Source organism: Passer domesticus, chromosome 1, assembly GCF_036417665.1.
Source record: "Passer domesticus isolate bPasDom1 chromosome 1, bPasDom1.hap1, whole genome shotgun sequence".
NCBI lineage: Eukaryota > Metazoa > Chordata > Aves > Passeriformes > Passeridae > Passer > Passer domesticus.
In genome coordinates, this window is record NC_087474.1 from 26,689,651 (window position 1) to 26,705,409 (window position 15,759).

The following is a 15,759-nucleotide window of genomic DNA, read 5'->3' on the forward strand; positions in this document are numbered from 1 at the left end:
GATAATATCTATGTGACATATTTTCATCTTAAGAGGAACATTTGTAAGTGAATATTTGAAATTTATAAGAGTACCTTTATTTGCCATCTGGCAATGGGTTTGTCATCTATCATATCCATGACATCAGACTGCTGGCCATCACTTGGTAACTGGCAGTCAACAGTCCTGGCATTTTGGAAGGCAGCTGGCATAGTTAGAGGTTCTCCAGGAATCCACTGTCTATCACTATACTGAATGTTAAGACAGAAAATTTGTTTTTCACCGAAATACATCACGAAAACATTTTTACCAGAGAAAAACTCCCCATGTATTGCACAGTGTTTGAACCAGTCTAATGTGTCTGGATTAGAATGCAGTGGCAAATATTAGATAACATTTGCATACAGATTTTTACGTAAGCCTGCTACCGTGGAGGAGCAGGCAGAGAAGTCTTTCCTGGTGCACAGCCCTCTGGCACTGCATTGCCAAGGACAAACAGCCCTTCCAGCTGGAAGGGAACAGGAGGGTGAGGCAGTGGGTGATCCTCAAACACCACTGATCTGACGTGCAAGTGCCTCTGTTCCACTCCATCTCTGCTCCCATGCCAGGACAGGCTTTAGTCAAAGGAGCAGATGAGGTTTTGGCAGGGCTCAGGAATCATTCTGGGTGCTGGGGCAATACTGGCAGTTGGCCATTTAGCCCTTGTACAAGCCAATAGGTTGTTCAATGGAACAGGACACCACTGACTTTTCATGACACCCACAGACTTTTCTTCTAAACTGCTGTGAGGACAGAGCATCTAAGGATCCATCCTGGGAGCTCAAGATAACAGATTAAGGGGGTTAATATTATTTGGCTGAAGCATTGATGTGGAAGTAGGGTTAAGCATATGGAAAATAAATAAAATGAGATGGAACTAAGAATCCAGGCAGACTAAGAATCAAGAGAACCGCAAGTAAAAGGGATTTTGAGCTTGAGTAGTTTTTACTTGAGCTTGCATATTTTTTTTAGTTATTAGAACCAATCAAAACATTTATTCAATCCCAATCTTTACATGGAGAGTCATCTGCTATATAGGCCTAGCCTTTTTTCTTTTTTAAACAGAAAAAGGAACACTTTTGCTAAAAAGACATATGTGCTGCTTCTGTTCCAACCACTTATATTTTTCTTTCACCCTATACTTATTTAAGAAATTCACTTAAAAGCTAAATATTTCTAAACATGGCATTTTGAGTATATTTAATACTGCAACCTTTGAAATGTGATACAGTCTACTTCTTCAGAAACCTTTTGCTACTAGCTGGAGGCAAGTTCAGATATTTTTTCAGAAACAGTTTAATCTTTCAAAAACCAATTAAAAAGCTTTCAGATCTGTAAACATTCCAGCTCATAAGGTTCATGGAAATTGGAGTTCAGTGTAAACCAGAAGGAAATAAAACTCTATTTCTGTTTTGCAAAGATTAAACATACTCTCATCCTCTACCTTTAAATTCTCTATCTCTGCAATCATAAGCTCCTGGCTATTTCCTACCCAAACCTGCATCAAGTATCTACCCTAAACTGGGTAAGACAGCCCATGAAAAATAGATTTGATTTAACATTTCAAAAGTGAAAATATGGAAAAGAGAAAGAAATTCTAAATTCTGTCAACATGCCTCTTCTACAAAATTTTGATCATTTGAGTTCAATCTCAAAATATGCGCAGTTCTATGCTGTTGCAAGTCCACTGACATTTCCTTAAATTCACTTTTTCTCCAGACTGAAAAACTAAACAAAAAACCAGTACCCCAAACTTCCTTTCTTTTGTATTCTCAAGGAAAAAATTTGCAGCTTTCTCCTCAACTGCAGCTAACAGCAGTAAAATGGCTCTTGTCAGTGAGAAGATCATCATTAAAAGTGACTAATTAGGAAGTTTTTGTGTGGGCAGCCAAATACAGCACCACCAAAAGAGATTTCAGAATACCTTGCCATGAATTAAAACTGAGACATTTCAAACTGTGATAAGTGAACTCCCAATAAACGTCTTACTGCAAGCTTGGTCTAAAAGTCTTTTAATATAAGGGGAGCATAAACCTACTCTTGATAATCATTTCAAGCCAACTTGAGTGCATATATGTGGAGTTTAAGAAAAATCTATAGCCAGCATTGCCTAATCTGTCAAAACAATTTCAGTATCTGCTGGAAATAGCTAAGGAAAACTCCTGTCTCAGGAACATTTCCCACTGAATGGTTCCCCTTTTGCCAGCTCTCACCCCCACCATCATCACACCAATAAAACACAGTTTTACTTTTAGGTTTTTCTGTTCTCATGTCTAACATGACATAAAAACTTTTATGCTGACCATTTATTCCAGGCTACAACTTGTAAATTGTTTGCGTATTTGCCTTGAAAATTTTCTTTTTAAGAATCAGCAACAACAGTCTCTGTACACAAATTCCCCTGAAGTTTACAGTGAAACATTTTTTAATCTCCTGTTCAAACCTGACATATATCATTAAAGAGCCATGGTTTTCTACTTCTGGGAAATGGACAACGTATCAAAAATGCCTTTCTTTATCTTTTCCTAATAGATTTATTATGTTTATAAAAGGCTATTTCAAGCATTAGATTTGAGAGAGAAATCTAGTAATGGCTTTAACCTTGCTGTCCTTTTTCAAAGAAGTGGTACTTCCATTCCTCTCCATAAGCACTTAAAAATACAACGATGTGCTGGTTGTTACTAATAGGGCTGCCCTTGCCCTCTTCTGATGGATAGCTGCTGTGTGCTGTTATCTCCCTCCCAGCTGCTGAACATTCCCATTATGTTTTGTATTTCTCTTATCATGGAGGAAATGGCAATCTTGCAAAGTCTTGAGTGTTTGCCGCGAAGTGCTGAGTGCCTTTGCTTTTAGCTTCCACTAAACCATTGGGCTGTGCTCACATCAATGAATAATACGTTTGACATTTTGTCCCTTGTTCTCTAAGAAGTTTAAAATGTAATTGTCACTATTCAGGGAGACCTACTTGCAATTTGATGATTTCACATTTCAGGTTCAATGAGTCCCTGAAGCCATGTCCAAACACTCTCACAGATGTGCAGTCATACTGCCGAATGTCGCACAGCCCAGCATTCTCCAGCTCTGTAATTTCTGGAGCCTGGTCTTGGAAGCAGAGATTAGACAATAAATGCTAGTATGAGAATTCATTCATATGCTTTTACATTATGCAGTATGTTTATTTTTCTATCCAACCATGAAAATTATGTAAACAAGAAAATCTGGGACCAACTGAAGGGAAGCATAAACAGAAAAGACTTTACATTATTACACTGAAACTTTAAAGCTAGACTTCTGTCTTCTCTTGGAATCTCAGTATTAGGAAGCAGAGAAATTTCAACTGATAAACACTTGTGAATACATGTTTTGCTTTCTCAACTATAGTTCTTTACATCAGACTGCCAGAATAAAATTGAAATGAAACTAAGGCCTTAGAAATAGGAACTGGAAAGGAGGCAGTTATGCAGTAATTTGTATAGGGATTCTTTGTTATTAAAAACTTTTAAAAAACCTAAAAAAAATCTGAAATGGAAATTATTTCAGGAAATAAAGTGACAGATCAGAACACTCAAAAACAATTTTTATGAGGCAATACTAGCTTATTTTATTTCTCTTGAAGTCAAATATTTCTTATTATTCTATTCCCTCTTTCTCTATTTGCTCTTAAGTCATTAAAACAAAAATATGATTGCAAACCAATTTTGGTTTTATTTTCAAAGAGTTTTGACTTCGGTAGTACTGTTCATACTTTTCCAGTGTAATTGTTCAACTGAATTTTTAGTGAATATCTTACCTACTGAAAATGGAAAAAATCTGCCCAGCACTATTTGTTACAGCTCTTTTTTCTTTACTACCAATTCTGCTCCCATCCCATCTAACAGTTAGCTTACAGAGATGTAACATCAATAAAGGCAAAAACATCACACTGAGATTTAATAAACAGGATCACATAAACTATAAAAAACTAGGGGAGGGATGAATGTGGCATATTTTCTCTGAAGGAGACAGCATGTGGAAACATTGACAGTCTCTTGGGGCTACACTCTGCATTGCAAAGTGACTTTTTTTAATCTGACTTATTAGAAACTAAGCTCATGTTCTGGCCTTGGAAACAAGAAGGCTGAATGCAAAATAATTACAGCTGTAGTAAACTGTAACTAAACAATTGAGAACCCTTGCCCATGTACAAAAGCAGGAGAGAAAGGCAGCAAAACAAATACACTTTGTACAAACATTGAGAACATTGTTGAAGTAAATCTCATTTCCCTCCACTTACCAGACAGTATGCTGCAGTCATATGAGCTGTAGCCTTGAAAACATGCACAGCCCCATTCTGTACATTCTCCATTACCACTGCAGAGACTGGGACACTTCAAAGCAGTAAGCAGGCTCTCAACTGACTCTTCAAGTTCCTGTGGGCTGTAATTTATTTCTTCTAAAATTCTTTTCTCACATTCATTCTCCAGCAGAGCTAAGGAAGCTTCTGTCCAACGGAGGTCATCTTTCAGCAGCAAATCTTTAACGCACATATCGATGGCATCCCCTGTTCGCCGGCCAAGGAGGGCACCACAGGACCTGCCTATGCTGGAATTAGCTATTGCCTGCTGGCACAGGAACAAAGCACTAGATTCACTAAGGCCTGAAGGTGTGGGCCAAGAAGGAAGGAGCTTTTCATCTGTGTCAGTGGCATGGTCCTCTGGGAAAAAATAACTATATCCCTCTAAATCTGTTTGGCTGAGACTTTGGAAGACAAATACTGGATGGTATTCATAATAATTTTGGCGCTTCCCTCTACTTGTAGCAGGTTGAGTTTTGTGAAAATGACTGCTGTAATGGTGAGAATTTCTCCTAATGTCTAAGCTTGAACTTCCTTCTCTTTCAGTACCAGTATTACCCACTGAGCTGGCAGAGGGACGTGAGTTTAATAGTGACGTTTGGTGAAGTTTGGTTTGATTATTCTGCCTCTGCAGAAGTGTAGATAAATCCATTTCCTGCGTAGATGAACGTTTCTTTAAGCCCCTGACAAGATCAGCAGGACCAAGATACTCAGCAGTGACATCCAGTCCTGGTATCAAAGAAAGAAATCTACCATTTTCACTTTCTTTACAAGAGAGAGGTGGTTCTGACTCAGTAACTGTCTCCAGATTGTTTGCTGGTTGATATAATCCGGTATCTTCAAGTGAACAGTCACAGAAGAACATTTTTCTAGAAGATGTTAATGAAGCAGGTGTCTTGTCAAACAAGCTCTCTCCTGGTAAAATTCTAGTGAGGAAAGAAAAAGGTGAAACTGTACCATCTGAAGGATTTTCTTTGTGTTATTAAAGCATTAACTTTTTTTGTTCTTTGTTGTTTCATACTTGTACAGCGTAAGTATGCATCACACAGTTATATTTAAACACCAGTTAAAACACAAAATCCCAAGAGTAACTTAGAAAAGAATTGAGATGAGTGGATATTTTCTGTATACCTTGGTGCTTTGTTCCAAACCTAATCAAACTAATCTTACATCACAGTGCTTAAATACTTATTTGGCAATTCAGTTAAAATTTTCTCTTAAATTAATTATGGAATGTAATTATTATATTCTAATATCAACTTAAAAACTTAAGGAGATTCTTTTTTTATTATTTTGACAAGTTTTTAAGAGTGTGAAGGAAAGGCAGAACCAAAAATGATGGCATCTGATTTATCAACAGAAGCACTGAAGCATTTTGTTACCTCCATTCCTTAATAAAAGAAATATGAACATTAGCATGGTTTGGGATTTCCATGCCACTCGCAGTGTGATAGTCATTCTCTGCATTTCCATCAAAGGTGCCACAGAGTCCCACTGTATGTCTGTAATCTGAACTGGGTGCCCTAAGTGTTAGGCTCATTCCCCATTCACTCACATCAGCACGAACGAAAGCTCCAGAAGAAAACAAAACCTAAAAAGAGATTAAAGATTGCCTCATGAGAAACTTGATTTTTCACTTTACCTGATCTGTAAGCAATTATTTACTACTTACTGTTACTTTTCTTCCTAGGTAGGATTCAGTGATTCTGACATTGCTTCCTGTTGTGTCTCTGTTTATTACAGATAAGTGTGGCTGTGATTCATGGAGCTGACCACTGCACATGTCAAATGCAATTATATCACTTCCTTCCTTAGCAACAAAGCCACAGTTGCAGGATGCTGGGTAGTGAAGACTTCCACAGTCCCACTGGCGAACATGAACTTCAAAATCTCGAGATGTACTCTTATAGAGAACAAATGTTCCAGTTTTAAAATTGTCATAGACTCTGGAATCAAAAGTATAGCATGTGATATCACTTTGGTTGTGAAATAACTGTATCACTGCATGTCAGCAACTCTATTTTCAAGCAGATTTCTAATATTTGGTGAATATTGATACTGAAACTCATTTTTCTCAAGTCAGAAAAAGCACTACAGCTCACAGAGCAAAACAAAGCTTTATCCTGAGCAAACGCCATCATATCTTCCTCTGAGCAGCTCTAAATTAAAAAAAAAATCTTATTTTTACAGCAGAAAAGAAGGATCTTGAGTGGAATATATGTAGACAATGGCTGTGAATGTAAACATAAGCATGAAGCTACTGCTATTCTTTGATTCTAACAGTGCATATGGAGGGTATTCTCAACCTTTGTGTGTCTACAATGGTACACCTATGCAGCAAGAGCAATAAGATGCATAGCAGTGTGCATGTGGGGGCAGCTGCTCAAAACCTCACAAGTACCCTTGACAAAATGATTTAGAAAGTCACATCCTTTTAAAAAGCTCTGCTTTATTAAGATGGAGATGGGGAGTGCTTATTCCCAATGATCATTTAAGATGAAAACCATAAATAGCAACTTGCTTTTTTTTCCTTAGGGTTAGCCATCTGTCCCCTGAAGCAAGGTTAAAATAGCCAATTTAATGATTCAGCAGCAAGAAAAAAAAAATAGGAAAAAAAAACCAGAAAGAAAACCCCCAAACTTTTGCTGTAAGTTTAATAGCCTCTTGGCTATAAATGGCATTTCACAGTTGATTGTAGACTGTCAATTTGCTTTGTGCATAATGGGGCAGCAGACAAACTGCAGATGGCTGCACAACTGGGACTACATAGGATTGTCCATAATTCAGTAGGTAATTTGTTTCCTCAGTTTGTAAAATAAAGTAGCAACATAATTTATCCTTAAAAAGAAAGTTCTTTCTCTGCAGCATCATGCTTGCAGACATCACATTGCAGTAAAACACTGCTTCATGAGAAAGCTTGATCACATGGTTGCAATGCCCAGTTAAGACATTCCTAAAACTTCCACTGAAGGAGAAACTGCAAGATCAGGATAAGCCCATTGACTTTATTAATAGTAGTTGAAGTTCTTTTAGAGAACCAATTACAACTTTTATTTCCCCTTCCGTTATCATGTGTGGGCTGAACATCCTTTTTTGGAGGCAACATATCCTTGTGTTCTCACCCTTCTGCTTGAAATGTGCTTCTGCTGAACAAAGAACATAAAACTCCCAGGTGTGGAGCCTCTGTTTGTTCAGACATCCTTTGTGAATCAGAAATATCTTGTAAGAAAGAAGCACACCAAAACCAGCTGTGGCTATGTAAGCTGTTTTCACTTCAAAATCCCTTTTGGCCAGTGATGTGCAAGTGACAGCAGTCAATAAGTGTCTTTCAATGCCACTAATAAACACAGCAAAATGCTACCCAGACAGCAAACAGCTTCTAGTAATTTGATCCTTACTAGGATTCAGATACTGACACAGAAATAGGGGAACTATGCTTTTATTTGGAAACATCTTTGCATTAAAAGTTTTGTTTACTCAATCATTTTATCATGGTTCATATTTAATATACGAACATTTCTAATTTTTGCAGCCAATAGACTCCACAGCTACCACTCCTCTTATCCATTTGCTTCATTCTCTTGCCACAACCCCAAAACTTGCCTTTAGAAATGCAAATATTATAAACCCCATCACGACTGGCAAGCTTTTACTAACTAAAGCGCATTAATCTTTATTGTCAAAAAAAAATGTCAACCGCTTATTGCAATTGCAGGAAACTACAGCTTACTTGGATCACCAACACAGATTTAGAATAAATATAGAAATAATTAAAGAAATAAAACACACTCCCCAAAATCCACCCAAAAATCCTGCCAACACACTTAAAATTAAGAGCAGCAAGCCAGTAATTACCTTCCATCAAAAGTAATTATATGAGGATCAGTAAATGAGTAACAGTAGGCAGTGGGTAGATCCTTAACTGTAATCTTCAAAACAAAGAAAAACAAATTTAAAACACGTCAGGTTAGGAAATAAATGCACTCAGCTACATTATTTATCTTATGATAGTAGTTTACATTCTAATAAGTATATTATACTTTTAATCAATCTTAGTAGTTACTTCAATATTAAAATATAAGACAAAAAATTCAAATGAAAACACAGTATTTCAAGAAAAAACAAAGCAATTAAAATCAACCACTTAGATATCTTGGTATGAATCATTAAGTCACAACTGAAATAAAAGCTTCTCTAACACCAGCCACACTTCTGGACAGTTTACAGATCTTAACAAAAAGATTTTCAACCTGTGTGCTTTCTGGAACATAGCCATTCCACAGGAAATTCTCACTGGATATAGGTTTGACTGCAATTCTGGTAATCCTGTCTCCATCCTGCATGAAGTCTGTCACAGCACTGAAATAAATTACAGCTTGACTACAGATTCCATCATTGCAGGATTTCTGGAGAAGATCCACATGACAAGAAGAAAGAGCCAAGTTTAGACCTAACTGCTCTTTACCTGTTTTAAAGAAAACACATCATTAGTGAGTTCCTTCTCTAAATAAGACACATTCTCCATACTACTGTTAATATAGATACTAACTTATTTACACACTTTCATAAATTAAAATAATCATGCATTTTTTTGGGGTTTGGTTTGGTCACGCAAAAAACCTCCTCTCTACCTCTTCACATACACACCAAGGACAATGTTTTTGCATTCCCCAGTTTGACAGACAAATGGAAATCATGATAGGCTGGATAATGTGAAAAAAAAAAAAGGTTGTCTGCATAGGCAAGGCTCCTCCTGGTTCACAGGATTTGTGCTTGAGAAAATATTACAGAAAATGGCTATGGAAGTAAAAACTGATGACTTTATATAACACTTGCAATGCAACAGGTAAACAAAATTACCTGAATTATAAACTTTACAAGTATTACAGTATTCTGTCTATTCAAGTTAAAGAATGTGGCTCTGCTATCAGTGTCTACCAAAACACCTGCAAACTTCAACAAGTAATTCTTTCCTATTTTCAGCAGCATCATACAGACTCTGAATACTTTAACATTTTAGAAAGTATTTTACAGCGTAACCACTTCTCTGAAGAAATAAACCAGCACAGTATTTATAAAAATATACAAAAATGTAATTAAATATACAAAATGTAACAAAATCATGGTAATACTTACCTTCATCAACACTGTTTAATGTTAGTGAGATTTTGCAGTCACTTTTTAGTTGGCTAAATTCAGGACAAGGAATAGGAATGCTACTTTCTATTGTCAGTCTGTATTCCTTCCCATCTTCTGATATATCATATGCTTCTGGATGTATCTAGCACAGAAGAAATTGTGCTTAAAATGCAATCCTTGTAAGTCAACTGCAGCACTGCTTCCTAATAAGCTAGGAGTGCTTATTTATATAGGCTGAGGAGCAGCAGCATATTGAGGAGAAGATGCAGACACAGCAGCCACAGCCTTGAAGAGGTGGGTAAAGGGGCAAGGATAAGGAAAAGGCAAGAAAAAGGGTTAGCTAGAGGAGGGAGTTAGCAAATCACATCTTCTCCACAAAAATGAGTAACCCTTGGAAGCTAAGATACAAACAGCTTTGTGTACTGTGTGTGTGGGAGAAAGGAAGTGGGAAGCTACCTACAGGTAACAATTCCAGAATAATTTGGAAGCACCATATTCCTCCTGGAATTCCTCTCTGCAAGCTTACAATATGGATCACTGAAAACATACAATCAAAAACTCAATCAGAGATCAGTAACAGGGGCCTACAGCTCAGCTTGGTAGGATGGGTGGGGTCCTGAATGCAGCTTTACAGAGAAACAAAGAGAGCACATTGACTCCTTGCAGGGTACACTGCAGAACTACACTTCCATGAGAGAAATCTGGGCCCTGATCAGACAGGAACAGGCTCAGGCTAAGTCAGCAGGACTATACCCAATATGTAACTAATGACATGCAGTCTGTATTTCCAGAACTGGGGTACCATTCTTGGCCAGCAAATGGGTCCCTATAGCTCTATCCACAGCAGGAACTAAAACTATTTTGGTGCTTGGCCTCTGAGCAAGCAGCAGAGCACAGCCCACCTCCCAGCTACCCCCCTCCAAGCCCAGACCAGGCTGGCTCAGGCTGTGCCCCCAGACTTTATGAGCACAGCACCAGTCAGCTCCAGGGCTGGAAACCAAGGCCTGCACTGTGTATGTGAGGTGCCAGCTCAGCCTTCCTGCACCTTGACTACGTGAGAGCACACAAACCACTGTGACTCTCTTGCTTTCAGACAAATTTAAGCCCACCTCAGCTGACAACAGGCACTATTAATTCACAGTTTATATATTTTAAGTGTCTTCTAGTCAGAGGACTAGCTGCTGTAGCAATACTCAAAAAATACTACCACATTATGTTTTTACAAAGTTACCTTAATTCCAGCAAAAAATTCCTTGCTCTCAACTGAAGAGCTTTGTATATCTGGCTTCTCCATGAAAAAAGAAGAACTGCTACAGTAGACCTGTAGGGTAAAACCAGAATAAAAGAATATATTTGTGGTAGGAAGTAGTCACATGAACACAGAACTCAGCCCCCATGGTCAGTTCAATGCTTCATCATGGCCAGTCTTCTGGTTATACCACAAGGCACCAGTTGCCAGTGATAACAGGTAAATACAGATAAAGAAGAAAAACAGATACAAACTGAGAATCCTAGGACCTTTTCCTATTCTACCAGTGGTGCAGAGACTTCTTCAACTAACAGCTGCATACAAATCATATTTCATGAATACTTTAAAAATGTTTTCTGGAGCATTTCTACAGCCAATGATATCTATGAAAATGTATTTTACACTTGTTTACATGTTATTTACTACTTTTTTTTTCTATTTCATAGCTTTTGCCTTTTAATTTTGTTTAGTGACCATCAGATCTTAGATAGTTTTTCCTGATGTTATAGACCTGGATAATCTTCTTCAACATGAGGAATTTTGGTATGTATAGGTAAAAGATGTATTGATTTTCCAATGTTTAGGCTTCTCAAGGCTATCATGAAACCCTAAGTCTTCATTCTGGTACAATGGAAGTTAAGGCACATTGCTTTTGATGGCAGAGATTAAAACATAAATCCTAGACACAAACCCACATCCAGAGAAAAATATACATCTAATGAATCAACAATACAGCTTTTCACAACCTCTGGCTCTTACAGCCTCTCACTGAGATGCAGTTGTATCAAAAAATCCTCTTAATTTACATTATTTTAATAAAACATTTTCCTGGAGGGACACTGCACTGTATTGAGACAATCAGTCTCAAAACCTCAGAGGCAGCAGTAGTTATATTTCTGTAATATTTACATGTTCACATGGGCAGTTGGTGTAAAGAAGTAGAGGCAGCAGGCTTCTGCCAAGAAAAATTACACAGGAAGGTGCTGGACCTCTCTCTAAAAACTATTAATGTCTACTGAGCCATATTTACAAATATACAAAGAAATCATAATAATGTTTTAACATACTCTGTCTCCAAGTCTGACGTTTATCCCATCAAGTTCTAGAAGTGAGAAGGTATGAACTGCTGTTTCATGTGTAAGTTCTTCTTTGACACCTTCAGGAGAGAGTCTTGACCAAGTTACAATGAATCCAACAGAGCTGTTTGCAAAAGGAATGCCAAAGGTACACCTTAGGTAGATGCTGCCTTTGATCATCTCTGCTACAACTTCAGGAACGGATGGAAGTGGTGGTGACACAGATGGAGATGATGTAGGAGCCAGGTTACCTAGTCAAACAGAAGTGTGGTCTGTGCTTTTTATTCTGCACAAAATCAGTATTGGATACAATGACATTGACATATTTTTTGCCAAATAGTATACTAGCAATATTTACCTCTTTTATATGTGGAAATGCTACATAACTTCTTAAGAGAATCAAAGAAAAATGTGTATCTTCCTGCTAATAATTATTAAATGGAGCAAAAACTCTCTATGAGCTTTTGATTACATTCTAGACAACAGGAAGGTGCTAAAGAGGGGGAAAAAACAATCCAAATAAACCTAAACCAAAAACATAAAAAAGAGAATAAAATGTGATTAATTATTTTACCAGGCAGGAGAGAGCAATATGCAAGGGAATGTGCCTTACAGAAGAATAATTTCACTATTTATACAGAAAGTGGGGAAAAGAAAAATAAAAAAAAGGAAAAAGAAAAAGGCTATTTAGAAAGGAACAGAAAAAGCAACAATATGATTTGTAGGTTCCTCTTACATTTTACTCCTGAGCAATCACTCAGCATCATTACAGTTACTTTTTGACATTTTGATACCTATTAAAAATATTCTGAGAAAGAACTTTTGTAATCCAAGTTTGTCTGAAATTACCTCCCAACTGCTCATTTTGCCACAAACCAAGCAATACTGTTGACAACATGAACACGTTTTTATTCAAGTCAGAATATCACTAAGTGCTGACATTATTGGGTCACAGATGCACAGAAAACCTGGAAAATCAAAACAAAATACTCACTGCTACAGATGCCTTCAATTTCCATTCCCTCAGGACCACAGGTCTGTGGCATTGCATCTGAAACAACTATAAAGGGTTTTTACATTTTATATTCACACACATACAGAATATAGATTATAGACCAAAAATCACAAAACACCAATTGAAGTGCAAAAATTCAGAATAGAAGCAATCTTGTAATCTGATCCATGTACAGCTATGACAGCAGTGAGCACAATGTCTTGTGCTGGAAATCATCTAGGAGGAAGGGTACAGAACATTCTACCACCTCTACAACCTTTACTGCTGATGTGCTCAGCCAATACTTACACGTGTTGCTAGTGAATAAAAAGGAATTACACTATTCTCTTAAACATATATTTTGCCTCTCCAAATTCACATCTGAACATTTATTCTTTAACTGTAACCCTGGACAGTGAAATTCAGTGCAAACCTGCTTTGCAAAAAAATCACCTTTCCTACAGAAGCCTAAGAAAAATTCCTTGTGCACTTCTATCATTTTGTATTTTGAATGCACAGAAAAAATAAGTGGAACTTGACTTAAACATGAAAATGCCAGTTAGTCACTCTACCCAAACTACATCAGAAGGGCACCAGCAACACTGGAAATCCCATTCACCAAAAAGAATGAAAAGCAGACTTTTGCTGTTCCACACTTCAGTGGTATAATGTTTGGACTCCTTAGCATGTAGAGGACAGATAGAAAATCTGCATCAGGTATTTGCAGCTGTCAAGTGTTAAACAAAAAACACTGGCCACATAGTAACCTAGACACAAAATGCAGTACAAGAGTACAATGCACTTCACATGACATCATCTTAAATTTGTGCATTTAAACTCAAAATGTGTTTTAGACTTACGGTGTTCAGTAGAGGCAAGTAAGAATTATGCTTTTTGCCTACTTTGTTTTGAGGTAGTAAAAATTTACTAGCTCACGTCTAGCTGTGATTTTGCATCTTCTTTCCTCACCATGTACCACAATCCAAAGTAAATGCAAGTCCTATTGTGCAAGAGTTCTTCATTGTTTCGGGCACATGCTTGCTGAACTCTTGGAGAATGTCTTAAAAATTGGATCTAAAGGTATAATGATGGGGCAACAATGCACCAGAAAGACCACTGATAGATTTGCTACTATGCTTTTGAAAGTAGTCGGTAACAGAACATGACTCCAAGCAATACAGCACATAATGCATGAAAATACTGCTAGTATTTTCATAATGGTGTGTTATATGAGCTAGTAAGAATTTCCTACTACACAAACTTGTCATTGTTTCACAGTATTTATAACTCTAAGGATTTAACTCTGGCTTGCTCATCTGAAAAATCTGTCATGAATAATGAAATGCTGAAGTTTTGAGCTGCCAACACCAACATACTTTTGCAGCACAAGACAGTAAGAGACATTGCAAAGGGTCTCCTTTCTCACAGAATTAATAGAATGTGTATCAGTAGAGCATTTCTGTGAATTTTCTTCTAGCAACAACATGTATACACTCCAGAAAGATGATAAGAATTACAAGAAAAATATTCCTAACAGTGCTAAATAATAATTGATATAAACACAGTTTGCTCAAATTCTTAAGACAAAATTTATTCTGATACAAAATTCTACACATGTTCAGTAATGGCTATTTGGACAGCCTGAGTGCCATGAATTATACTGAATTTAGGTACACTGAATTTTGACTTCTAGATGTGTGTGTCTTATAACCCCACCTCATTATATGGAAAATTTCAATTCTTAAGTTTCTGGTCTTTGAAAATCAGTCAAATGCTACATGTAAGTTAAAGAGAGGCGATGTGAACCCATCTCACCATTTCAGATAATTTCTCCTATTATATCAATATTAAAAGCAAGGATTGCAAGAAATTTTAGCAAAACTATTTCCTGACATTTCCACTCCACCAAGTTTCAGACAGATACAGATCAGAAAAACACTTACTCATAAGCACACACATTTAGCTGAGTTAGAGCATGCATTTTCTCACCTTCTGCACAATACCCCATGCACCCTTGGGTGGGCTGCAGAAAATAAACAAAGAAATCCCCGCAGTTCCTCACCCTGACGGGGATTCGGAAAAGACAGCAGTCTCTTGATGTGCTGAAGAAAAACTGCCACGTAGCACAAGCTGTTAACTGCTTCATCTCACCAGGTCGAGGCATGGATTCTGACCCCCTCAGAGACAGCCAGACAGGGGCTTGAGTCCCACAGTGATTCATCTTCAGCACCAGAGAAAAACATCAGGAAATGGTTAATGCCACATCAAACTGTTGCTGTGCTTTAATGAGAGGTACATATGTAATTAATTTCTCGCATGAGCTTTTAGCAAATTCAGCCAGTGTAACAGAGGGATTGATGATTTTCCTCCTCAAGGCTGAATACAAATGCACACAAAAGAGACTTAAGTCCTTTACTGAACCTAGTGAATTTGTATTTGTTTCTAAAGACAGGGTATAATTTAGTGCCTGAAGAACTTAACTGGAAGCTACGCCTGAGTGTTTTGCTCAGAAAAGCTCACAGTTGTGCTGTGGCTTAGTGAGCTACTTTGCACCATTAACCTACAGTAAGTGACTGTGTGGATGCTATGAGAGCACAGCAAATGCAGGGTAGAGCAGAGGTACACTGAGTATCAAAGGTGTTTAAGCTGTCACTTTTTATCTGCCCTTTGCCATCAACTGGAGGCTCAACTAACCTCCTGGATTTCTTCTAAGAGATGTGGGCAGCTGATGCATTAGTATGTTTGAACTGTTTTGTATTCATTTAAAAGCACTTAATTGATGGGATTTTAGCTTATTTTTCAAGAGACTGCAACCAGGAAATTCCAATTAATTAGAAAAATCAGGGCTACAATATTCTAACATTTTTGGGTTTTTAAAGGAAGGAAATGTTTTAAAAAGGGAAGTTAAAAAGATGTATCTCCTTAGAATATAACAGAACTCCAAAATAAA

The 15,759-nt window shown here is 37.3% G+C and overlaps 1 protein-coding gene across 6 annotated transcripts in view; it reads right to left on the reverse strand.

Annotated features, from left to right (window-relative positions):
* Positions 1–15,759, reverse strand: part of VWDE (von Willebrand factor D and EGF domains) — a 50,830-nt gene that overhangs the window by 15,354 nt on the left and 19,717 nt on the right. For 5 of the 6 annotated variants that reach the window (XM_064411266.1, XM_064411258.1, XM_064411263.1 and 2 more), the window contains exons 3-14: positions 14,799–15,030; positions 12,810–12,875; positions 11,807–12,066; positions 10,722–10,811; positions 9,488–9,632; positions 8,602–8,816; positions 8,207–8,280; positions 6,024–6,297; positions 5,734–5,942; positions 4,292–5,277; positions 2,984–3,120; positions 75–230 (exon numbers count right to left, since the gene is read on the reverse strand). In XM_064411266.1, coding sequence (XP_064267336.1) covers positions 75–230; positions 2,984–3,120; positions 4,292–5,277; positions 5,734–5,942; positions 6,024–6,297; positions 8,207–8,280; positions 8,602–8,816; positions 9,488–9,632; positions 10,722–10,811; positions 11,807–12,066; positions 12,810–12,875; positions 14,799–15,030 — 2,844 coding nt within the window. Of the gene's footprint in view, positions 1–74; positions 231–2,983; positions 3,121–4,291; positions 5,278–5,733; positions 5,943–6,023; positions 6,298–8,206; positions 8,281–8,601; positions 8,817–9,487; positions 9,633–10,721; positions 10,812–11,806; positions 12,067–12,809; positions 12,876–14,798; positions 15,031–15,759 lie in introns of those variants that run through there. The other variant, XM_064411267.1, reaches the window with a different exon arrangement.